General features: G+C 41.6%; 1 protein-coding gene across 5 annotated transcripts in view; it reads left to right on the forward strand.

Annotated features, from left to right (window-relative positions):
- Nucleotides 1-27,208, forward strand: part of BCOR (BCL6 corepressor) — a 314,117-nt gene that overhangs the window by 262,814 nt on the left and 24,095 nt on the right. For 4 of the 5 annotated variants that reach the window (XM_073616331.1, XM_073616330.1, XM_073616333.1 and 1 more), the window contains 6 exons: nucleotides 6,267-6,400; nucleotides 8,710-8,785; nucleotides 9,712-12,480; nucleotides 13,868-13,921; nucleotides 19,362-19,539; nucleotides 25,558-25,827. In XM_073616331.1, coding sequence (XP_073472432.1) covers nucleotides 6,315-6,400; nucleotides 8,710-8,785; nucleotides 9,712-12,480; nucleotides 13,868-13,921; nucleotides 19,362-19,539; nucleotides 25,558-25,827 — 3,433 coding nt within the window. In that variant the 5' untranslated portion in view covers nucleotides 6,267-6,314. The remainder of the gene's footprint in view (nucleotides 1-6,266; nucleotides 6,401-8,709; nucleotides 8,786-9,711; nucleotides 12,481-13,867; nucleotides 13,922-19,361; nucleotides 19,540-25,557; nucleotides 25,828-27,208) is intronic. The other variant, XM_073616334.1, reaches the window with a different exon arrangement.

The raw sequence follows: 27,208 nt of genomic DNA on the forward strand, positions 1-27,208 counted from the left end.
ATCGGGGTACAGACTGTATTGTACAATCACCTCCCGATTATCGGGGTACAGACTGTATTGTACCAATCACCTCCCGATTATCGGGTACAGACTGTATTGTACAATCACTTCCCTATTATCGGGTACAGACTGTATTGTACAATCGCCTCCCTATTATCGGGTACAGACTGTATTGTACAATCACCTTCCTATTATCGGGGTATGGACTGTATTGTACAATCACCTTCCTATTATCGGGGTACAGACTGTATTGTACAATCACCTCCCGATTATCGGGGTACAGAATGTATTGTACAATCACCTCCCGATTATCGGGGTACAGACTGTATTGTACAATCACCTCGTATTATCGGGGTACAGACTGTATTGTACAATCACCTTCCTATTATCGGGGTATGGACTGTATTGTACAATCACCTTCCTATTATCGGGGTACAGACTGTATTGTACAATCACCTCCCGATTATCGGGTACAGACTGTATTGTACAATCACCTTCCTATTATCGGGGTACAGACTGTATTGTACAATCACCTCCCGATTATCGGTGTACAGACTGTATTGTACAATCACTTCCCTATTATCGGGGTACAGACTGTATTGTACAATCGTCTCCTGATTATCGGGGTACAGACCTGTATTGTACAATCACCTCCCTATTATCGGGGTACAGACTGTATTGTACAATCACCTCCCTATTATCGGGTACAGACTGTATTGTACAATCGTCTCCTGATTATCGGGTGCACAGCCTGTATTGTAGAACATTGTAGTGAAGGAACAATCGCGGAGTTGCGGCTCTGTAGATAGGAGTGCCCCTGCGCTGGTCTATGTAATGTGAGGTCGGCTGTGATAGACGTGTCGGGCGCTCCGCTGTCTAGAAGCGGCCATGTGCCGGCTTTGTATGTAGGTCACGGAGTGATCGGAGTGATGGTGTTTGTGGCCCCTGAGCGGGGAGAGCCGGAGGCAGGAAATAAAAGGCTCTCCGCATCTGCTGTCACCTTTCACTGTCAGCCTGGAGCGGAGCGCACAGCGCCTAATGCTCAGCCCGATCACTAATGATTTATCTTCTCCTCCCCCCTCCTCCTTCTTCCATAATGATCGTGTGTATGGGGGGGGGGGGGGGGGGGGGGGCACATCGGTAGAGGAGGGATACATGAGTAATATTACCCCCTTCTATCCTGTACGATGTGTAATATCGATAGTGTACGATGTATCCAATGGTGTGTGATAACGAGGTACTGGATTATATATAATAGCATGCCTTATACTATACGTTGTTCTATATTGTGCCCTATACAGTACAATGTTCTATAATAACGTGCCCTGTACCGTACGAGGTTTGTATAATATTGTATCATACGGCGATGTGCCCTCATAGTATTGATGACTCGGGTTTGTGCCCCTATCCGGAGGATATATGTGGAGTATAACTGAATCAAACGATGTGTCCGTATGTGATATAGAGGGGCGCTGTATAGCCGGGTGATATGTTGTGTAGAGGGGAGATGTGATATGTCACGTATAGTGTATGGGGGATGTGATATGTCACGTATAGTGCTATGGGGATGTGATATGTCATGTATAGTGTATGGGGGATGTGATATGTCATGTATAGTGTATGGGGGGATGTGATATGTCACGTATAGTGTATGGGGGATGTGATATGTCATGTATAGTGTATGGGGGGATGTGATATGTCATGTATAGTGTATGGGGGGATGTGATATGTCATGTATAGTGTATGGGGGGATGTGATATGTCATGTATAGTGTATGGGGGGATGTGATATGTCATGTATAGTGTATGGGGGATGTGATATGTCACGTATAGTGTATGGGGGATGTGATATGTCATGTATAGTGTATGGGGGGATGTGATATGTCATGTATAGTGTATGGGGGATGTGATATGTCATGTATAGTGTATGGGGGATGTGATATGTCATGTATAGTGTAGAGGGGAGATGTGATATGTGCATGTATAGTGTATGGTGATGTCATGTATAGGGATATGTTATATGTCATGTGTAGTGTATAAGGGATATGTAATGTGTATTGTATAGGTAAGATATAACGAGAACACCGATGTATCCGTATATAGAGATGTGATGGGAATGTATAGCTGGGATGGTATAGGATAGGGAAAGGATATTTAGATCAGTGTGCCCATGTACTATATCTGAGGTGATATACAGTATAATTGTGGTTGCGGTGACATAGGGGGAGAGCTCCGATGTGATATTACAGCCGGGATGATACGATAAATTACAGCTACGATATGTCTGTGTAATGTCCCCGGGATAAAGGGGGACGATGTACTGCTATAAAATGTGTGGGGGCGACGTGTCCGTGAGATATAGATATACACACGGACATATCGACCCTATAAATGATATATCGGGGGATATAATTTATAAGGACACATCGTCCTAATGCACGAAGCATTTTATATCCCTCAGACAAATGACACGGGCACATTGTATCTATATCTGGCCATATAAAATGTACCCGTGTTATTTATCTGGGAATATAGAATGCTTAGTGTATGAGGACGATGTGTCCGTGATATGTATCTGGGAATATAATGTATAAGGACGATATATAGATATATATATATATATATCCCAAAACAGTGTATAAGGACGATGTGCCCGTGCTATATATGTATATAGTGTATAAGGACGATGTCCTAGTGGTATATATGTATATAGTGTATAAGAACGATGTCCTAGTGGTGTATATAGTGTATAAGGACGATGTCCTAGTGGTATATATGTATATAGTGTATAAGAACGATGTCCTAGTGGTGTATATAGTGTATAAGGACGATGTCCTAGTGGTATATATGTATATAGTGTATAAGAACGATGTCCTAGTGGTGTATATAGTGTATAAGGACGATGTCCTAGTGGTTTATATGTATATAGTGTATAAGAACGATGTCCTAGTGGTATATATAGTGTATAAGGACGATGTCCTAGTGGTATATATGTATATAGTGTATAAGAACGATGTCCTAGTGGTGTATATAGTGTATAAGGACGATGTCCTAGTGGTATATATGTATATAGTGTATAAGAACGATGTCCTAGTGGTGTATATAGTGTATAAGGACGATGTGCCCGTGCTATATATGTATATAGTGTATAAGGACGATGTCCTAGTGGTTTATATGTATATAGTGTATAAGAACGATGTCCTAGTGGTATATATAGTGTATAAGGACGATGTCCTAGTGGTATATATGTATATAGTGTATAAGAACGATGTCCTAGTGGTGTATATAGTGTATAAGGACGATGTCCTAGTGGTATATATGTATATAGTGTATAAGAACGATGTCCTAGTGGTGTATATAGTGTATAAGGACGATGTGCCCGTGCTATATATGTATATAGTGTATAAGGACGATGTCCTAGTGGTATATATGTATATAGTGTATAAGAACGATGTCCTAGTGGTGTATATAGTGTATAAGGACGATGTGCCCGTGCTATATATGTATATAGTGTATAAGGACGATGTCCTAGTGGTATATATGTATATACAGACGATGTGGTATCCCCCCAGCCTCATCTTATAGAGGACACGGTATTGTGTAGAATGTCCTGGCTGTATACAGACTCTACATGTAGCTGGTATAGTTAGGAAGCGATGTGCAGTATATAGCCGGGAGATCAGGTAATGTGTGGGCACGATGTATGTGGCTGATGGAATCATACAGAGTGATAGATCGGGGTGATACACGGACGATGTTCCTGGTGATGGATACAAGTACGATGTATAGATGTGTCCGTGTCATGTATCTGGATGATACGATCGTGTACAGCTACTACGTGTGTGTATTATACATCGGAGACACGCGTGTCCGCTCATATGTGCTGCTACCGTGAGTCCGGGTGTTTATATAGGGTTTCTATGAGTCGCGGTAATTCTATATATACCGGGACTTTGTGTCCGGCTGATTATATATATATCGATAGATGGATATTTGGGGTTACCACGGTTCTGGGTGATTATAGGGTTGCTATGAGTCCGGATGATATAGTTAGGTTACCAGAAATCCGAGAAATGTATATAGGATTCCTATGAGTTCCGGTAATATTCGAGTCCGGGTGATTATATAAGGTGTTCCTATGAGTCCGGGTGATTATATAAGGTGTTCCTATGAGTCCGACTCCGGGCGAATATAGAGGATTCCAATGAGTTTCGGCAATTCTATATGGGGATGCTTTGAGTCCGGGCGATTATATAGAATGATCCCTATGAGTCTCGGTAATTATATATGGGGTTAATTTGACTCCGGTTGATTATATACAGTCCACATGAGTCTGGGTGATATATATTTGGAGTCACCACGAATCTGGGTGATTATATAAGATTCCTATGGGTGCCGGTAATTTTATATATGAGGTTGCTTTGCGTACGGGTGATTTATATAGGATATTACGAGTCCGGTGATTGTATAAAGGGTTCCTATGAGTCCGGATGATATATTTGGGGTTCACAGTAATCCTAGTGATTATATAAGATTTCTATGAGTTCCGGTTATATGAGGTTGCTTTGAGTACCGGTGATTTATATAGGACGTTTGCCTCCTGGTGATATATTTTGGGGTTGCCACGAATCTGGGTGATTATTTAGATATTCTATGAGTTCCGGTAATTATATATGGGGTTATATGAGGTCCAGGTGATTATATATATATATATATATATATATATATATATATATATATATATATATAGTTACTTTGAATCTGGGTATTGTATCATGTGCTGTGATAATGTTCGATTCCTATAAATAGGGTTAGTAGTGTGTGCAGTATATAGGATGGATGTGTCGGGTGATCTGTGCGGGTCTATAGGGTAATATATGTTCCCGAGTGATGTGTGTGTGTGTATATAGGGGGGATTTACATGGACGGGGTGATGGTGAATTCTCATATATTGTATGGAGGTCCGATCTATATATAATATACTCCATGGAGTGCGGTGATCGGGGCTCTCCTCGTAGCTCCGCTGTTCTTTCTCTCTCCATATACAATGACAGAGCCCTCCGCACTGATCTCCGCTCCTCTCCTCTCCATCCATCTCCTCTCCTCTCCCGGGACTCTGTAGAGGGATGGAGCCGCCAGGACGGAGCGGGGAAGGCTCTGATGTCTGGGGGGGGGGGGGGTGTTGTACCCATCGGGGGTTCAGTCTGGAATGATGACAACTCTCTACGATACTCCGGCTCAGTGATCGCCGCCCGCACAATGCCGGGATCGCTGACAGAAGATCGTCGCTGACAAATGGCTGCAGGTCTTGGTGGGTTAATGAGATCGGCTGGTGACCTATAAACGACCTCAATTTGCATCTCCCCCTCCCCCCTTTTTTTTATTGCTGGGAATGTCCTTGTAGCAGCAGCCGATCTCTCACCTCCCAGCGCGGATGATCGGGGACAAAGGGGGGCTGCCTTTATACATTGTGACATTGTCTGATCTGTGCCTAGAGTGACATTGCCCGATGTGTGCCATGTGTGATGTCGCTTGATGTGTGACATTGCCCAATGTGTGCCTAGTGTGACATTGCCCGATGTGTGACATTGCCCGATCTGTGCCTAGTGTGATATTGCCCGATGTGTGACATTGCCCGATCTGTGCCTAGTGTGATATTGCCCAATCTTTGCCTAGTGTGACGTTGCCCGATCTGTGCCTAGTGTGACGTTGCCTGATCTGTGCCTAGTGTGACGTTGCCTGATCTGTGCCTAGTGTGACGTTGCCCGATCTGTGCCTAGTGTGACGTTGCCCGATGTGTGACGTTGCCAGATGTGTGCCATTGCCCGATCTGTGCCTAGTGTGACATTGCCCGATGTGTGACGTTGCCAGATGTGTGCCATTGCCCAATGTGTGACATTGCCCGATCTGTGCCTAGCGTGACATTGCCCGATGTGTGTCATTGCCCAATGTGTGCCTAGTGTGACATTGCTGATGTGTGCCTAGTGTGACATTGCCCAATGTGTGCCTAGTGTGACAATGCCCGATGTGTGACGTCGCCAGATGTGTGCCATTGCCCAATGTGTGACATTGCCCGATGTGTGCCTAGTGTGACATTGCCCGATGTGTGCCTAGTGTGACATTGCCCGATGTGTGTCATTGCCCAATGTGTGCCTAGTGTGACATTACTGATGTGTGCTTAGTGTGACATTGCCCAATGTGTGCGTAGTGTGACAGCGCCCGATGTGTGCCCCAATCTCACGCTCTTCCTTTCATGTTTCCGCACAGGGGATACATTGACCAGACGCGGGAAGGCTTTGCTAGGAAGGGGGCGACATGCTTTCGGCAACCCCCCTGTATGGGAACGTACATAGCTGGATGAGCAATGAGAGAGTCCGCATGTGTGGCATCAATGAAGACAGGTAATGGCCCTAATTAATCTAAATTACAGCATCTGCTGAGCCGCCTCCATTCATCAGCCCCGAGGAGCCCCGCATATGGAAGGCGGCTTCCTGTCCTCCAGAGACACTGATCATCACATCGTGCCCTGTGCCTGATGAATGCTAGAGAAGAGCTCCTCTGACCCCCACACTCACACCAGGGGGGGATTTACAAGGACTAATCCACCCATCATTAGACACACATTGGTGGAGGGCTCATTCACCTGGGCTCAGAGCGCTGTAGAGTGACAGATTTGTACACACCAATCACAGGTTGCTGCTGGATGCTGGTAACCGCCCACCCAGGGGAAAGATGTCCAGCTCTGCATCTCTGTACTCATGTGAATGAGCCCCATGCACCACATAAATAAAACCAATTGGTTACACATCCACCGCTCCTCACCACACTTTTTACAGCACTGTGGTAATGGTGTACGTTCTAGAACAACTGTAAATGTAGAACATTGGCACAAGTGCTTGAATATTTGGCTCATGCTATTAGATGATAATAGAAAGTGCCACCCCTCACATGTAACCCCTTGCTGCCACCTTCTGCAAGACCTTGAGCCTAGGCTCACATCCATGTATGTTTTGCACACACACATTATGGGTATAATAGGCCATTTATTGGAACGGGGTGGTGTACTGGTGAGAAACTCATAAAAAGAACTCCCCCCCCCCCCCCCCCCCCCTTTTTTAAATACACACCACACAGAACAGTGTGGTGGTGCAGTATCATGCGGTTTTGCGCAGCGCAAAAACGCACACAGGTACAAATGCGTAGGGGTGTCATTGAGAATTAATAGCACTCCACGCATCTGCTAGAAAGCAGCGTGTTTCTATGCATGCAATTATGAATACATTCCCAACCCACACATGTGAACCTACCCGTAAGTAGATATTAATGCCGGGAGGGGACGTTCCAGATCATATGATCACTGTGATTGGCTGTCACTGCAGTCACATGATTGTGTTTCTGATCATAAACGACTGAATAATGGTGACCGCTTAATCGGTGCACTGTCAGCACAGAGCAGCGGAGCCCTATGGGCACATATGTATGACAGCCCAGCCACCGCACTGCCACATGTATGCGTTACACTGGCAGGAATAGGATAAAGTGAAAAATGCACCAATGTTTACACTAAAAATACAAGCATTTCCCCTTTTACCCCTCTTTATTTCTACTTCAGTAGATTGTACAATCGGATTGCAACATATGTGGCAGCTTTAGCGATCCTGAAGGCTATAGCCTCATCACTAGTACTCCCCCCACCTTACACAACCATCGTTTTATTATAAATTAACAATTTTATTTTTTTTTTTAAGAAAGTGTAGCTATTGCAGACATTTTCCAGTCTGGGTGCGTTGGCAGACACTTCCGAGTGCTCATTATCAGGCGAGTGTTATCCCAGACACAGCCTAATTATTGGAATTGGTGCTTCAGTTGGTCTGCCAATATGGGGCGGTGTATGGCCATACAAAGGTCAGCTGACTGCCAAGAGGTCTTTCCAATAAAAGGTCTTTCCAAAAACATGTGTAAATGGTCTTAGCAGTGTTTTTATCTATTTTTTTTTCCATCATCACCCTCTTTGTGGGCTGGCTTTACATTCGTGCATTGTGGGAGCGAGCAATAAAAGACGCATTTTACCACAATGTCTATTATTGCACATTGGTGGGCTGCCTTGCTGGCAAGGTTTTTCGTTCCTTGAGAGTGCTCTGCAAGCCCATTCAATATAAGCCCATGGACTAGTGTGAAGGGGCCCTCAGGGTGGCAGCTGCTATTCTGCAATTAGCCATACAGGCAGCAGTAGTGACACCTGCAGGTTAGACTAGGAACTACTCAATTTGAAAAAAAGTATAATGGAAACGACGCATAACAAGAAATACTTTTTTCAGTGACAAAAAGGAGTTTCTTTTATTTTGAGATTTTTATACATCACAAGGAAAAAAAGTTTTTTCTCTTATTTTATTTTTTATTTAGACTCAACTAGTAACTGCCCACTAATAAACAAAAAGCATTAATATTCGCTAGAGTAGACTGTATCAATGTATTATTCTAAATCATTGATATCAGTGTAACTGTTCTGGAAGAAACAGGCATGTGGAAATTGTGTTTAGGGTTTAAGAATGTTGTGTACCATTAATTAGTAGGCTTATTCTTTGATTTTTATTTTTTTTTCATATAACATGAATTTGTGCTGTTTTTCTATAGTGAACCAGCGCAAGGGTTCATACAGACTTATGGTCTGCATTGTTCATGATTACAGATTTTCTTAATCTCTTTTCAGGAAAATTCTAATTAATGATGGCGACATTCAGAAAGCCAGACTTGAACTGAGAGAGGATCATCTTGGTCACAGCTTGGTAAGAGATGAATAATGAATACATACGCAGAGCCATCTTGGAAATTTTGACCAGTCCATGAAAAATCACTCCAAATACAATTAATGACATCAGACAGAACATGATTTAAAGTATTTCATACATGGCTCAATTTGTGTTTTTTGTTGTGAAGTGTATTGCAGGGTTATCGGTCTAGCTAGCCACACATTGGGCTTTCTTAAGTCGGCCATACATGGATTGAAATCCAACCAGTGCAGCAGGGTCCAACCGAATTTCGATCCATGTATGGGAAGATTGGTTGAGTTGATCGACTTGTGTACAACCAGCCTGTTACAAAAATTTCTCTTGATCATCACTGCCAGCTATAGTTGGCAGTGCTTATCAGTGTATTCTGATGGTGGGGTAGTCTTCCTGCTGTCAGGCTCAGCGGGAGGGGTTTCCTCATCCACACATCGAATGTGTGGAATTGAGTCTTTTTCTTTTGAATGAAAAAAAAAAAAAGCCTCATCTATGGCCAGCCTCAAGCCGGGTTCCAGGAACCGGTTTTATAGGAATTGGCTGAGATTCAAACCATGTGTGGGCAGGTTGAATGTACCCAAGTTGATCGATCAATTAAGTTGGGTACTACCAGCCTGCTGGATTTTACATTCAATGTAACCCACCATTCTGGTGAAATAGTTTTTAGTACCTACCAAAATTGATAACTCTCCATGTTGCTGCACATGGGGTTATCTGGCTTGGTTAATATTATTATTATTATTATTATACAGGGTTTATATAGTGCCAACAGTTTGCTTTACAACATGGTTCAATGTTTAGTTTTAAGTGGAAATCCCCTTTAGAGTGATCTATTACTTTTAGTCTTCCAATTTAATAAAACAGTCACTGGTAATCTTTTTACATATTTGATTCTCTTTTTTTCTTGTTTTTCTCATTTTGTTATAAAGGTGGACGCGGCAGCTGTACACAGAATGGATGGCTTATCAACTCTTGGCATGGACCGAACTGGACTTATGCAGGATGGTTTGCGAGTACCAGGTGGCATGATCTATTCTAGTTTATGTGGTCTTGGCGCTGATAAAGTCAGAGAACCTTCCAACCAAATTCCAGGCCTGGGATATGCACCTGACCGAAATCCTGATCTTCAGTTTAAGCCAAATGCTGCTGATACAATGGAAAGCTCTTCTATAACTGGAAAACAGCCAAATGGCTTTAACTCATTGTTTAAAACCCCACCAGGACTGCAAAAGACATCTGTCCCTACCAGTGAAGCACTAGTTTTGGACAGAACAGCAAATGACAAGCAGAGTCCGCTGGGTGTTAATGGTGCTAACTACTTACGGATTCCATGGATGCACCCCTATATGGACAATACTTCTCCAGCTATGTACCCCTTCATCGACTCACCAAATAAGTATTCTCTAAACATGTATAAAGCATTTCTACCTCAGCAGTCTGCTTACAGTTTGCCACAGCATTTGGCCTACTCACCTGTCTGTCCAAATGGTGAGCGCTTTGTATACCTTCCACCTTCCCATTATGTAAGCCCCCACATTCCATCAACTTTGGCACCTCCCATGAGGATTCCTGCACCTTCAGCAGCTCCTTCAATACCCACTACTGTTCACTGTCTAGAAAAGAATTTACCTTGGAAAATGGGAGTTGGCACAGGGTCCACTGTTGATCCACATGGATATTCACACATCCAGACCAATAAACAACCAAGGGTTCCCTGTTCAAAGTCTGTAGCAAGCAGTATCTCTCCAGAAGCCTCACTGTTGCTGACACCTTCTCGGAGACCATCACCAAGACTTCACCAGCCGGGTCAACCTGTTGGAGACAGCTACACAGATTTCCAAACATATGTTAAAATCTCAACACCGCCTACTTCTGTTGTCCACACCAAATCACACAATAGTGTGATCAATGAGCTAACACCTTTAAGGCCATCCAGCACAAAAAACAACAAGTGTGTTGAAAGTGACATTGCACAGATAGCAGCACCCCCTAAAAAGCATTTGAAGGAAAGAAAAGAAAGCAGGTCTCCTGGCTTGGTGGAAAAGCAGACACCACCTCACAAAGATGGAGCGGAGAAGCCACTTGATTTGTCTTCAAAGCTTGGTGATGTCGATATGTCTGCCATGTTGCTTTCAGGGCATTCAGGGACTACTTTGGGAATGAACCCCAGGGACATTCAGAAAGCTGCTATTTCACCATCTGGGAGTGGCAGCTCTGTATATCGACCTGAAATAATTAGCACTGCTTCATCATCATGGGTAGTGCCTGGCATGACTAGCACAGAAGACATGAATGGCATGATCATGCCACTAAAAAACAAAGCATTGGAGAGGGTGATGCCACAGCAAAGAAGTTCCTCATGCCCTCGTATGGGGAGCTCAGACGGAGTTATCAGTAGCACTACCAGTTGTGTGTCCAGTGCAGGTCGTCCAGCATCTGCTTCACCTGCTCCCAATGCCAATGGGGAAAACAAAAGCCCTGCAGACAACAGTAAGTCTGTCTCACAACAGGTTCAGCCTACAAGTACACCAAGTAAGAGCAGCAAGGCACCAAAGTCTTCTGTCCTAGAGTCAACCTTAAAAGTGAGTGAAAGTGGTCTACCTCCTGCTCCCATGTTCTTGCCTCAGAATGAACCATTCTGCTCTACACCCTTGGCTTATCCAAGCAGTTTTATCCCATACCAAGTTTCTGAGAGTCTTGCGCTATCTCATTTACACTTACATGGCAAAGCTCCTGTGTATCCTCACCCTGTCTTGTTGCCAAGTGGAAGCCTTTTCTCCAGCCCAATGGCCCCAAAGCCAGGAATTCCCTACAGCATACCAACTACCAGGGATTACATGACCTACCAAGATACCTTGGGCATGGTCCATCCAATTTTGCTACCACCCCCCTCTATGGAAATAACTAAAGACGACAAAGCAGAGAGGAGATCAAGGTCACACGAGAGACCTCGATATGAGGAACCTGTTGGCCGGAGTAGATTGTTGGATATATCTGATTCAACTCCAAAGCAACATTTTGAGGTTACGGCAGATAAGACTGTGAAATCCCAACAGCCATCTGTAGTAACCATAAAGCATTCTTCAAAACCAGACATGTTGAGTTCTAATGGGGAAAAAGACACAAAGGCTGACAATCATTTCTCTGTCAATGGTTTTGTGCCTGAAAAGCCTGTAACGAACGATCAGCAGAAATCGGAGCAGGTCTCACAACAGCGGGATATGGTGGTACTTGGGGATGAAATGGTCAGAGATGACATTATAAGAAAGAGTGACTTTCATGAATCTTTTCAGGTTCCCAGACCATCTCAGAGCTCACCCATTTTTCCATTTAGACAGGAGAACCTTTCAGGAAACCAAAGCATGGATTGCACTGCAGTTGAGCCCTGCACTCGCTTCATGGTTCCCAGTCAAAATCGAGATTCACCAGCTGGATTTTACAGCCAGCCACAGGAAAAACTGCAGCAATTTGTTTTGACAAATGGCCATTTAGATTCCGAAATGGCTGAAAGAGCCATCAAAGATACTTGCGAGGAATTTGAAACTATCAATGGGAAACTTGTGAAAATGACAAAGTCCTCAAAATTGACTAAAAGAATAGCAAATTCTGCCGGCTATGTGGGGGACCGGTTTAAATGCATGACTACTGAATTGTATGCCGACTCAAGCCAACTAAGTCGTGAACAAAGGGCTTTGCAGGTGAGTTCATGCATTTTCATGCCTCCTTAATGTATGGCATTTGTGTAACTGCAGATTTTTTTTTTATGACCATGTACACACGCAACCTCAACCAATCAGATATTCACGTTCATATCATTGCTTAAAGCTGGATGAAAAATTAGATCTAAATTAAAGAACTGTAATCATGGCAGATCCTTGAAGGGAATCTGTGCAGGATAGAAATATGGGAGCTGCCATTTCTGACTTATTTTAAAAGATGCAACAAACAGAGCTGTCTTACCTATCTTTGTTTCTCTACTTGGTGAAACGTGGAACAGGCATGTACATGTCAGGATACCAGCTATGCGCTTGCTTGTTTAGAGTTGGTGGTTCACTAGAGTGTAAGGCCTGATGCTCGCACCTAAAAAAAAAAAAAAAAAAAAAAAAAAAAAAAAAAAAATTTAAAAAAAAAAAGTCTGCACTGGCAGGTCTCGTATTGCTCTTTTTAATGTCTGCTTTTTTAAAATCTAAAAAAAAAAAATTGAATTTTAACAATTCTCAAAAATGTATTAATTAGATTGAATTCTTCAGTTAATAGATTTGTGATCCAGTGCCTCCTTATTTTCACGTTAAAATTGAATTAGCCTCAGACTCAAATGGCAAACATTTTCCAGGATGTTGCAGGGGATCCATTGTAGCTGCACTTTGCTTTTAATACCATGCCATGTATAACTGGGGGATTATTTTAAATTGTTTGAAATAAAAAAGTGGAAACTCTGATCTGGCATAACTGAAGAAAATAGCACTATGTGAGTTGTAAGTCCCTTTGTGAGCTTGCTGTTCCTTTCTGAGAAAAGCCCAAACTCACATCCTGTTTGCCTAATAACGATGGCCTCTCTGTCTTCCCCTGGTACAATGCTTGCCTGGTGCGTAAACTTGAATTCCTGTCAGGCTGTCTGCTTTTGACCACCTAGCAATGTGTTTAGGAGCTTGCACTAATGAATGTTGTAGAGTTTTGTAGTCTCTATTTTGATATATGCATATAAACCCTTCTAATATATTACCGAAACACAAAATGGCTCGCTTTCTGCTTAATAGACTCACCGATTGTTGGCCTGAAGTGTCAGTGTGTTTGCTTTTTTTTTTTTTTTTTTTTTTTTTATATCTTAATTATCTGAAACCTAAGTTTCCATAAGCACTGAAAGTTAATTGAAATAATATTGTGTTTCACCTACTGCTAAATTGGCTTTAATATTTGCCGCAAACTTCGCACAAAGTTAAAATTGTTTATAGTAAGTACTGCTTCTGTAGCAAGTTGGCCAATTTGAAGCAAGCTGTATTAAACTGTTCGTATAAAATGTATTTGCTGCATTGAAATTGGGTGATTATCTAGAAAATGTATTAAGTGCCCATTTTAATTACTTAGATGGAAAGCTTACAAGAGGACAGTATTTTAAGTCCACCTGCTGCTTACAGTGAGGTCAGTCTTTCAAATTTTAATTATTTAGACGCTTCTGCATTCTTCCTTCCTTTACACGTATGTGATGAGCCATGGTCATTGTGTTTGAAATATATCGCCACACGTGTGCGTTTGGCTAATTGGAACACTTCCCTTGCATGTAACAGTGCATCCAAATATTCTTCTACTTTAATTTACACATTCTTAACTTTTTTTTTTTTCTTTTGTTTCTTTTTGCTCTGTTCCATGTAAATTTTGTGTTTGTGGGGATGAAATGTGGCAGACGAATGTGCTTTAACTGTTCTATTTTAAGATCAACATTGCCTGGATTATATAAGCATGCGTATGCATTTTAAATGGCTGCACCACGATGCTCAATCTTGTACAATAGGTCAGCAGGTCACCATGGAATTGTGATGTCATTCGTGTCCTATTCATTTATAGGCGTCCACCTGACCGTTCATGCATGAAAATGGCTATTACATATACAGCTGCCATGTTTACTGGCTGATCGTTTGATGTGTATCTGTCAACCATACCAAAAGCAGGCGTTTGGCAGGTTCCACAAATATTTAGCCTGTTTGCTAGGGACAGGGTGGCATTATGAGGCTGTATATGCTAGCGTTGCACCGATACTAAGCATTTGCACAAGTATTTGTACTTGTGCAAATGCTCCGATTCTGGAGCTGATACCTTTAAACTCGGGTCACATATGTGTGGGCCCAGTTTGCAGATCGATTTCAAAGCCTGGTCCAGTGGGATTGTGTTCAGTGGTTCAGGTGTGATTCTAATGCAAACTGTAGTGTATGAGTTTAGAAATTGCACCTGAACCAGACTGAAATCACACAGGACTCTTTGAAATTGCGCTGTGACCGACCCGCACATATGTGAACAGGCTATATAAACTCATTGAAACACACATGAAAACTGATGTCTCTGCAAGGGAAATCTGTGCGGTTTTCCATCAGTTTTCATGTATGTATGGAGTAAACGAGCCCTAAAAAAACTGTCACATGACAATAAAAATAGGTATCGGTTAGAACTTGAGAGAAATTATCGTTACTCATACTCGGTCTTAAACTGATATCGGTGCATCTCTAGTAAATGCAGTGTGGTGTAACGAATCAGTATGCCGCGATCTCTGAGATGTTACCACAGACAGATGTTTTCCTCTGGCAGTGTACAGTCTATAGCTGAAACAGGTACCCTTTAACCATTCCAGCCCTGGCAGGATTTACCCCCTTAACGAGTCAGCCATTTTTTGCGATACGGCACTGCATCGCTTTAACTGACAATTGCGCGGTCGTGCGATGCTGTACCAAAACAAAATTGATGTCCTTTTTTTTTCCCACAAATAGAGCTTTCTTTTGGTGGTATTTGATCACCCCTGCGTTTTTTATGTTTTGGGCTTTTAACAAAAACGACTGACCATTTTGAAAAAAAAAATATTGTTTACTTTTTTCTATAATATCCACAAAAAAAAATTCTTCATCGGTTTAGGCTAATATGTATTCTACATATTTTGTAAAAAAAAATAGCAATAAGCGTATATTGATTGGTTTGCGCAAAAGCTATAGCCTCTACAAAATAGGGGATAGATTTATGACCTTTTTATCATTTATTTATTTATTTATTTTTGTGGGACTGCGACATTGCGGACAGATTGGACACTTTTTTTGACACCAGTTACATTATTACAGTGATCAGAGCTAAAAATAGCCACTGATCACTGTATAAATGACACTGACAGGGAAGGGGTTAGCACTAGGGGGCGATCAAGGAGTTAAGTGTTCCCTACGGAGGTGTTTCTAACTGTGGGGGGAGTGGACTGACTGGGAGTACTGTGAGATCACTCTTCCTGATCACTAGGAACAAACGATCTCTCTCTACTCCCCGTCAGAACGGGATCTGCTTTATTTAAAGTGGCAGATCCCCATTCTGGCTCTCTGTGGAGCGATCGCGGGTGGACAGCGGACATTGCGGGCGCCGGCCACGCGCATCGGCTCCAGCCACGCGCTGCAGCTGCCAGCTATAGCTATTACACAAAGCGCCGTACCAGTGCACTATTCGCATAATAGAGCCGCTCTGCTGCAGTATATCTGCGGCGGCTGGTCGGCAAGTGGTTAAAGGGTCAGTCAGCCCAAATCTTTTTCTCATAGTTCCTGCCTCTGCCACAGTCTTTACAAGTTTTCTCTTTCTAAATATTGAATTCTATGCTTAAAGTATACATTTATTTCATGTTAAAGTGGTTGTAAACCCTTACATACACCCAGTAAAGAGGCTGGCCTCAAGATATACAGAGATTAATTAAATCCTCCTACATAAATTGTACCTGTCCATCTGCAGCCCTTTCTTCTCTACATCTGTTCAAAGTGCTGAATTTTAAAGCTTGTCTGAGAGTTCAGAAAAATGGGGGTGGAGAGCTGAAATTACACTCTGCAGAGCTCAGTGAGGAGAGCCCTGACAGCTGATTGGAGGGAAGGGACACATCCCCTTCACACAGCACACAAGAACAGAGCTGAGGCTGCCAATCAGCTGGAGATCCCTCCCCTGTCACCTTTTTTTTTTTTTTTTCTTGGTGTCAGGAAAACTTGTCAGAAGTTATTCATGCTGATAGCAGAGGAACAAAGCGGCATACAAAAGTGACACTCAGTGCTCTTAATTGAGACAAGTACAAACTATAGAGGGATATGCTTTGTTCATATTTCAAGACTGAGGTTTTCAACCACTTTAAGGCACATTTGGAGTGAGACTCCCTTGCCTAGACATAGTTGGTGCACCATGGTGATGAGCCTAGTAGGGGTGTCCCACTATTGTAACTTCTGTCAATTGCTGAAATCTACACAAAGCTAAGATTTTGGTTTGGTGGACTGACCCATATAACGTTGGCTATGAGTGTCTTTTGACAAAAACTTCATGATCCTCACATGCAACACATTATCCTTGAACTTTGTGAGGGAATCTAAACAGCTACGGGTATTGTGTTTCTTCAGCTACCTCTTGCGAAACCTATTCTGCATGCTGCAGGCCATTCTGGAAAGATTAAACCTGAATAAATGATGGATCTTCACCTATACTGCTGAAAATCATTTTGTCCCCAGTTCTGCACCACTCTGCTCATGAAGAGTTAATGCTCAGCCCCTCCTCCATTGCAGAGCTGCTGGCAGCGTGAAGAGAGGGCAGAAGTGTGCTTTTCATGAATAATTTCCAGAGAATGACCGGGCAGCTGCAGTATTAATTCTCCAATGTCAGGAGTCACATCACAAATTCATAACTGCTGTCCTGTTTAAAGGCAACTATACCTGTGCAAATGAGTTGGACTTGAGCTGTGGGTTAACTCCTTTTACTCCTTTTTGATATTTCATTTTAATGAGCCTGCTTTTTTTGCTGTAACGGTTTAAAGTAATCCAAGTTGATCAGTTTTTAAAGAATATTCCAAGATCCAGGTCAAGGAAAGGTTGCTGATAAAAGTTGCCTCTAAAGAAGTCAGAATATAGTAGTGTACAATTATGTTGTTGACTGTACCATTGTAAACTGTTCTGTCAATAGCTAAGCACACATAGCGATATCTTTAGCTTCCAGCAAATATTCTGATATATCAAAACAGACCCAATTTAGTACAGAGTGGTTACTGCTCGCCCTTGTTGAATTGGTCACTATTGATTACAGATTATATATATATATATATATATATATATATATATATATATATATATATATATATATATATATATAGCGTCGCCAATTTACATGTTTTACATGTTCAACAGATTGACCGATCAACTTGGGTACAACTAGCCTGCTGGACTTAACATGCGATTATAGTCGCTAGTAATAATCACTATAAATGGCTCGGCAGGAGGGATTGCTGCATCAACATTGTCTGTGTTGATGGGGGAATTGAGCGAATTTCTTTGCAGGACAGGAATTTGCTCCGTCTATATCCGGCCTTACAGACTCCAGCTGAGAGATCTTCCTGCTATATTGCCTATTCCTACACACCTTCCCGATTCTACTGTCCTTACTCTAGAACAGTGGTCTCTAAATGGCGGCCCGTGGGCCAGATATGCCGCTTTACTTGCCTTTATCCGGCCCTTGAAGCACTATTACTCCGACTGGTATGGGGCACTATTCCTCCCATTTATACCAATGATAGGGTAATATTTCTCCTCCTACTGACTACAGAGCCTGTCATTTTTTATTCCCATTCACCTGAGGCATTGTTTACTTTTATTGACACTGGGACATTTTCTACTCCCACTGGCCAAAATCCGGCTCCCCTACTGTCTGAAGGTTAGGGAACTGGGCATTTGTTTAAAAATTATGAAGCCCCCTGCTCTAGAATGTAAAAAAAAAAAAAAAAGTAAGGTCGCCTTGTAATTGCCATAGCAGATGTGCCGGCCTGGGAAATTGACCGCACAGATCTTACCGCCAGAGTGCCAAAGAAACTGTTGGGTAGCTTTAATTCTCCATGGCCTACCTAAAACTGATATTTCAGCTAAAACACAATCTTTAATGGCTAAAGATGGTAAGGGAATTGATGTTAACCAGTGCCCTGTGGATCAGAATATATATATATATATATATATATATATATATATATATATATATATATATATATATATATATATATATCCGTTAATCCTAAAAGCAGACACTTCCTGACATTTTAATTTTGTTCCCTAAAATGTATCCGTTCAGTTTATTGGTAGGATCATATAGTGCAGTGCATTTGGTCATAGAGAGGCACAAATCAGCCGTGACCATAGAACCCCTGTAATTGTTTTAAATGGAGACAACACAACATTTACACATACATGGGGCCCAGAAAGCAGACTGCATTAAGAGCTGGTCCAAAAATGTCTGACACATTGGGGTTGATTTACTAAAACTGGAGTGTGAAAAATCTGGCGCAGCTCTGAAGTTAGATTGGCTACCTTACAGAGCTACACCAGATTTTCCACTGTCCAGGTTTAGTAAATCAACCCCAAAGTGTGTAGAACATGTTGCCCTGTTAGAACCGCTCTGCTTATGGTCTCCATGTGGCAGACTTTCACAGGAGTATATAACTATATATTACTCATACTAAATGGAACATTTCTGATTAGTGAATATTTGTTAATTGGTACATAGGTTCTACCTTTCTGTGTTTTTAAGCTCCCCTCATTTTTATGGGTATAGTCTGCATATAGTCACAACAAACCAAACTGGTGCAATTAATATTCCGGTACGGAATAGAACAGAGATGTTACCCATAGCAGCAAAATGGCACAGTCAGTGAATAAAATGTGACTGCAGATTGGTTGCTGTTGGCTATTGTACTTGCACATTGCTCTTTGCCTTATAAAATAAAGTGCATATTCATTATTTTACATTGTTACTGCATAGTGTTTTTATTAGATTTTTTTTATTAACATTTGTAGCAAAGAAATTTGTTTGTTCATTACCCTTTTCTTTTTAGCGTGCTATGATGCGATTCTCTGAGCTTGAAATGAAAGAACGAGAGGACCACACACCTACCAAAGACTTGGAAACTTGCAAATACAATCAGCCCGAGCGAGACGAAGCCAAGCTTCACATAGACTATAACAAGCCAATCTCTACAGTGCTGGGAGAATCCCTCATCAGTCAAACGGAAGGTGAGGAAAACAGAATGCAGAGCATTATCAAGGAGTCCGCTAGTTGACTAGGAAACGTTCGTTTGAAGCCGCTGACATTTGGGGCTCGAGTAGGAATTGAATGTGTGTTTCATTTAACTTGGCGTTTTCCAGGCACTGGTACAATAAAGATACTGGAGCTGGGGGATTAGGTGATATTGAGCATGTGGGCATCCTGCCAATAGCCAGACGTCAGTGTCTTGAGGTTTTCTTTAAGACCTCAGTAGTGTTCACCAAAGCCTCATATAATCCACTATGGTTAGCTGCATCCTGCTGTTTGTGAGTTTTCTGTAAATGCTGGAAGCTGGTTTATAGATAATTCTTCAACGTTTTGTGACTATATGCTGTGGATAGAGTATAAATCTATTTGGTACATAGACAGAAGTTTAATGTATCTCGCTTGTACCCAAAATGTGCGTAGTTAGGGTTGCAGACCCTATTGAGCCTGAAGCTTATTACACAGCTAGTATAATGTTACAAGGTATTAATTCCAGAGGCGATTTCATATGATATTTAAATCCAGCTGTGTCTTAGTTGTGAAGCTGTCTGTACTTAAGGGGATGCTAATATTCCAAAATGCATCTATTGTAAAGAAATCTGTATACTTCTTACAGCTTTATGTTCCTAATGATCAAACACAAGGATCTTGATTCCTCGTTTCCCTTCACTTTCTCTGTACTTTAAGGGTAACTCCACTTTCGTGGGAAAAAAAAAATAGCAAATAAAAAACAAAATTAATATAGCATATACAGTTGCGACACAAGTCATATATAGTAATTAAATGTTATTAAAAATTACCTTTCCTTTTCAATCTGCAGCTCTGTAATTTTCTGTAAAATGCAATATGGCTACCTGGAGGCATTCTGTACACACATGGTGTACAGAACGCCCCCGAAAATGTCATTTGCTGCTTGTGTGATTGACTCACTGATTTTCCTAGAAGTCTGCACCAAGATACAAATTTGATTTTGAGCATCTCCTGCAACAAAAATGTAATTTTTGGTGAGATGCTGCTAAAGGGAAATCACGGCTAAAGATATGCAGAACCTGCAGCTTTCCTCATTTGAGCCCTACAGGTGCAGCAATAGACTGATTATAAAACCACTCCCATACAGATTAACTTGCACATGGACACAGACAAACAAACCGCTATTCCTTCAGAATAACAAGGTAGGAATCTGCAACAAAGTTTGTTAAAATCCCTGCAGTGTACATAGATCACCCGAGGGTAATAGTTTTTTCTCAACAAAAGTGAAGTTACTCTTTAAGGAATCTATCTAGCCTAGCTGTGCCCAGTGGTTCTTATTCACTGACATTGTCTGCTAGAAAGACGCACCCAAAAATGAGAACTGACAGCAAATAACAGGGGCGAGGCACAAAACTATGACATATATAGATATAGGTATTGATAGATGGATATATAAAAAATGTGTAATATACTCTTGAAATTAAGCCCCCTTAAGCAGCTTGAAGAAGAATATTTAATATTGAACACAATTTTCTTTGAACTTTCATGTGTACACATAGAAGTTAGTTTAGAACAAAGCACCATGCATGTATAAAAGCAGCGTTGTCCCATTAAAACGGACCTTTAAGACTGTGAATATGCAGCCACTTATGTCACGGATATCCCTCCGTGTCTGCACAATTTCCGGTGTGTCTATTAATGTTGAGTGCACATTAGTGGCACAATAGGGGTTAGGGTTACTGTACAATGCCTGGTTAATGGGTATTGGCGCTCCATCTGTGTTAATTGCCACTCGAGCCTGGATCGCTGGGCGCTGCGAATCCCCGCTGTGCGTCCTATTCAGAAGCCCGTGTGCTATTTTGCGATTGTAGCTGAAATCGTCTCAACCTGTGTACGCCGCTTCAATGTGTAGAGCGGAATATTTTCCGTTTCATTACCACCTCGCAGCTCTGCAGTGTGAAACAGCTGCTTGCCAATGTTTTCCCTTCACAGGTTTTAACTCTTTCCTGTGCTGCTTTATGCAGCGAAACCTCATGGGATGAGGCGTAATAAGATCCTGGAGCTTAATATAGATGCAAATGTTACCCTGTGATTCCACCACTGTTAACCCCTGATTCATCTTCCCTTAGCCTAGCTTCAGCCCTCCCAAAAGTGAGAAAGGAGTTATTTTTTGTATGAAGACATTTTAAAGTACATACAGCCTGCTTCTATACCCATGGGTGTCCTATGGCGATGCTTGCCTGGCTAAACAACCAGGCTGCTACTATTCTTCAGCGGTTACTGGAGCCTGAATATTTATTTCTGTGCTCTTAATAAGAAAAATGGCATATATCATATAACTACCTAAAGTGTGTATGTATATGTCTGTGTGTGTATGTATGTGTGTTTTTATATATATATATATATATATATATATATATATATATATAATCTCTATCTCTAATATATATATATATATATATATATATATATATATATTAATCTGATATAGTGTGTGTGTTTGTATGTACAGTATGTATGTGTGTGTGTGTGTGTATGTATATATATATATATATATATATATATATATATATATATATATATATATATATATATATATATATATATATATATATATATACCTAAAGCTGAATCATTCTTACTGACACCTATTAAGCATTGATTCTGGGGCCAGAGCATTCTGAATAATAATGAATGGCTATTTTTAAAACATTTATAGTCTATTACGCAGCAAAAGGCTCCAAAGGCATCGTCAAGGATTACCCATATTTGCTGTAATAGAGATTAATCTATATTAAGTGGTGTGTGTGTGTGTGTATGTATGTGTGTGTGTATATGTATAATACTGTGGGCTTTTTTGAAGTGGGCGGAAGTTCTCTGGGTAATTACAGACAGGTATGCAGTTATGGAGCCATGAATAGATATTTTCTGTCTGAATGGTTATCGTCTAACCTGTTCTATTGTAGACCTTCTTAGTAAGAGAGCTAAAGTCCATGAAGGGGGCTGTTTAGTGATTCAGACCTCCCAGCTTATTAACTTCCAGGATAGAGCTTGGGGCTGTGTAACGTCCCAGGCTTTGCTCGAGGCAATGCTAAAACAATGGAGATGGTAAGACAAGTTCTCAAAGGAGTATAGTATACAACACAACAGGATACAAAGCAAAGTCTCCTTTCTTTAACCAGCACAGGGGGATTTCTTTGTTGTCCTGGACCTTTATTAAAACTAAATATTTCAGTGTATTAAAAACCCACCATGTAGTGTAAATAGCAGTATTTGAATCTTGTCCTTTTATGCTCTGAACTCTTTTGCTTGAATGAAGAGATCCTTGCATTGGATATTGCAGTACTAGCATGGCTGTTTTTCTCGAACAGTGTGGGAAGTCTGGCCATAAATATTCATAGAACTGGATAGACCTCCAAACATGGCAGCACCTCCCCTATCCAACGGTCTCAACGCGACTAATTTGAGCCAGACTCATACGTCACACAGCCCTCTTCACTCTTGCAGAAGTTAATGAGCTGCAGGCCGCAAGCAGTAAATCGCTGAGCAGCCTCCCTTTGCAAGTGCGAAGAGTTCAGCTCATTCCTGGAGAATTTTTTTTAAAAAAAAAAATTTTCACTAGCATTAGTGTGTGTGTGTGTGTGTGTGTGTGTGTGTGTGTTAATAAATATATAGCTATATCTGCTACCAGTTCCCCAGCTTGCCTAAACAAAAATGGATGTAACCGGATCGTCCTCCTTAAGTGCTTCCACATTATTCCAGGCAGTTTGTGGATTTGGGGGGGGGGGCACTGCAAGAGTGGCAGCACAGCTTTTCTGGTTGCCCAGGAGACTTGTAAATGTTGCTATGGCACTGAGTGTGCGGAGCCGTTCCCCAGTATGAACGAGAGATTATGGGATGCATGTGCCGCATGAGTCATATGATTGTTCTCAGATCAAATGATCGAATGATCTAAGCGACTGGCGTGCAAGCATCACATCTGTGCGAGTCACGTGAGCTCTCGGCATGGAGAGATAATGAATCAACAGGCAAATTTGAAATCCTGAGACGCCAGCAAGTGACTTGCAGTTGCAGAGGAGTCTTGTGTGATCTCATTTCTGCTTTCTCTCCAGCGACGCAGAAATGTAGTCAGCGAAGACGCACAGGCCTTCGGTGTATCACGTTATTTTCCTGGAGACAGATTTGATAGCATTATTGCGTGTACGTGTTGCTTCAGCCGGGAGTTTCCTGGCTTGTCACTCAATAACGAAGGGGACTTGTAAAGAAATTGCGATGCGCACATATTTTTTAGTGGCACAGAAGAAAGCTGTTTGTAGTCAGAGTGGAACTGATGATGTGCTTTCTGCATTTCTGGTATATGATGTGGTATGTGAGTGGAAAGGGTCTGTTAGGTTTTTTTTTTCTCCCCTGCCAGTAAAAGATAATGCTGAGATAGCAGAAGAGCTTTGTGAAGCGGAACTTGTCTAGTGCGGTATTCAGCAAGAAAGCCACAAACATGCTTTCCACCCCAGTCTACAGAAAGGGAGTATGATATGTATTGGTGTGTTGGTTTTTAAAGCAGGAAGCAGTGGAATTCTGCTTTCTTAAGATAGGCAGATCACAGAGTAAGCAGAGAATAAACCATAATCATCAGTGTCATCTGCACCTGCTGACAAATGAGTGTCAGTAGTAAAGTGTTTTTAGGCTGCGGCTATAGCAAATGAAATACATATATGTTCATTGTTCATAAATGGGTGCCCAGCTCAGTACCATGACCCACCTTTTGGCTAAGCACTTACACATTACTCCTGTGAATATAAATAAATAAGACCCTACATTATGACCTAGTACTAGCAACACAGATACATTTTTTGGAAGGGAGAGAGATTATTTTCTATACATTCCATAATAAATTGTGTTGTGTTTTTTTTTTTTTTTTTTTTAACTTTGGGACAAGAAATCTTGCTCTTTCTAGCATCTAGATATAAACTAGTGCACTATGTTTATGATCTTTTTGATCCAAATCTATCCAAGTCAGGAAAACTGTTGTGATCTGTTGACTGTTTTGTGTGCATGATTGAAGGATCCTTTTCCAACAGGCTTGATCAATGGTGTGTATCTAAAACGATTTCCTATGAATGTCATTTTCTGTGACTTTCACTAATGCCCCTTTCAAACTGTGGACTGATCAGGTCCACCTGTCAGTTTTTTTAGGGGGACCGGGTCGGTCCATCTATTGCCCTATATGGAGTGGCGGGTGTCAATGGACACTGACATCTGAACCGATCCTATCCACTAAAAACAGATGGGGGATCCATTCCTCATCCATTTAGCGTATGAGATGACAGTTGGATGTAAACAGACAGGTGGTCCGTTTACATCTGGCCGCCCATAGAGGACAGCGGGTTGTGTCTGTGTTTTGCTCTGCATAAGCAAAGCGGACACGGACAAGCCATCCACCTGTTCAGTGGGGATCAGCGGATAGATCCTGGCGGAGTCCGCCCCATGTGATAGGGGCCTTGGAGTTTCCTTGCTACAAAAAAATTGTCAGCACAGACTTGTTCTCATATTGCTATGAAAGTTCAAATTTTAATTTCTCTGCAGGAAAAATAACAAATTGTCAGCATATTAAGTCAGTGGTAGACAGTTTAATCACTGTAAAGGATGTACATAGGAACATATATAATGCATGGGAACCAGCAAGTTTAATCTAGAAACCAATGGACAATGCAAAGGAGTCAGGGAATATGTAGTTGCAATGCCTACACAGTTTTCTTTGAAAAGAATACTTGTAATCTTAGGCTATGATCATCACAAAGTATAACCTCGTCTCATGTTTGCTGGTCAAGTGTAATTCTACAAAATCAAACCTTAAAGTTTCTTAATAAAATGGCCAGGCCTCCAGGGCACCTAGACGTGACTTCTGCTTTTCATCAGGGGAAGCCGGTTACGCGACTTCTGCAATTTGATCAGCCCTGCCCCTGCCTTTAAATACTTGTTGAATAAATTTGATGAATGCATTTAATTTTAATCACCACACCTGTATTTTCCAGGTGATGTGACGCTTTGTAGTGCCAGATTGATTGAAACCTTACATTTTCAAGAAAAAGAGGCCCCCAAAGAGGACTGTCCTTCAGAAAAATGTATTTCCTCCGATGCCTTGAAACTGATACCAGAAGACACTACAGACACAGTCAACCAAGGACAAAGTGTGGGATTGAAGCGCAAACACCCTGGGGAGACCTTGACAGAAGATCTAGACAAACGGTCTAACTGCAGAAGCGAGACGCAGGAGGACACTAGAATAAAAAGGAAAAAGACTGGTGAGTAAACTTCCGGGGACTTGTAGCAGTAGATTATGGCGGCTGTAATGTCTTTTGAGGGAGACCAAAGCAGATGTCGGTGAGGTTTTGTAACCAGGAGATAACCGGCAGAAGATACCACTTCCTTTTTTTTTACATTATTTCATTTGAAATTCTGTGACCTTTTGGAGAACTGATCATTGCACCAACTGCATTTTCCATATTCAGAAGCAAACGTTAGCAACCATTTTTAGTGGCAGCATCTTTTTCCTGTCATTCAGAACTGTATATGCTTCCTTCCATACATGTTTAAAGTGCATCTATACCCAAGTTGGGGATAGACTGGGGAAAGCTTAGCACTCATGTCGGGTTTTACTGCTATTCGGGGCTCTACTAGAGAGATTTCCCCTTACTTACTGAACTGGGAACAACATTTAACCAGACAGGAAGTAAGAGAAAATTTGCAACAGGGAACAATAGAAAGTTTAGTTTTTTCCCTTACCTAAAAGAAAAAAAGATTTTAACTTGTCTCCTTGTTGGGGTTAGGGAGGTTCCCCCCATTTACTGTCCTGGGAACAACTTTTTTAACAGAGAGGAAGTGAAGGAATCTCTTCAATTGAGCATTTGTTGGCAATAAAATCTTGCAGGGGTTCTAATCCTTCCCTACTGTAGCCAAAACGAAAGAATATTTCCTGGCTGTGCATACACTTTAAAGTGATCTCTTTATCCAAAGCATTTTCATTCTAAATTGAAAGGTCAGAACCTCTGATGCTGTCTCTGTCCCCACAGAAAGGATTTCCTTCTCTTTGTGTTTTATCTGAAGAGCTGCACAGTAAGTGAGGGGAAATCTCCCTCATGTGGCTCATTGCAATCCAAAATTCAAAGACTGTATGTAACTTATGGTATAAGTAACAGATTTAGAAGATGTAAGTGCTGTAATTCATCAATGAAACAGGCAGGTGTGCAATCAAGGGGTTATCTTTTTGGATATCATGCAAAGAGCAGACATATGCAGTATACTATTGTAAAATCAGGAATGTATAATCATTTGCCAGACAAAAGGGGAAGACCCGCTTGTTTGCCTCCTCTGGTTTTGACAGGTACCCGCTCCCACTTCCACCCGGATCACTGCGGAATTACCCCCTCCTCACTTGCAGCCTTCTGGGACACATCACAGGTCCCAGAAGACTGCCGGACCATTTATAAAGTGCATCGCGGCTTGCACATGCACAGCGAGAAGCCGACTGTGAAGCCGCAAGGCTTCACTGCCAGTTTCCTTTAGTTAAGATAACGGTGCCTGGACCCGAAGCCCATTGATAAATTGGCTCAGGTGAGGACAGTGCTGGATCTCTGGATAGGTATGTTTTCTTTTTTTTATTAAAAGTCAGCAACTACAGTAATA

Source organism: Aquarana catesbeiana, linkage group LG02 (assembly GCF_042186555.1).
Source record: "Aquarana catesbeiana isolate 2022-GZ linkage group LG02, ASM4218655v1, whole genome shotgun sequence".
NCBI classification, from domain to species: Eukaryota; Metazoa; Chordata; class Amphibia; order Anura; family Ranidae; genus Aquarana; species Aquarana catesbeiana.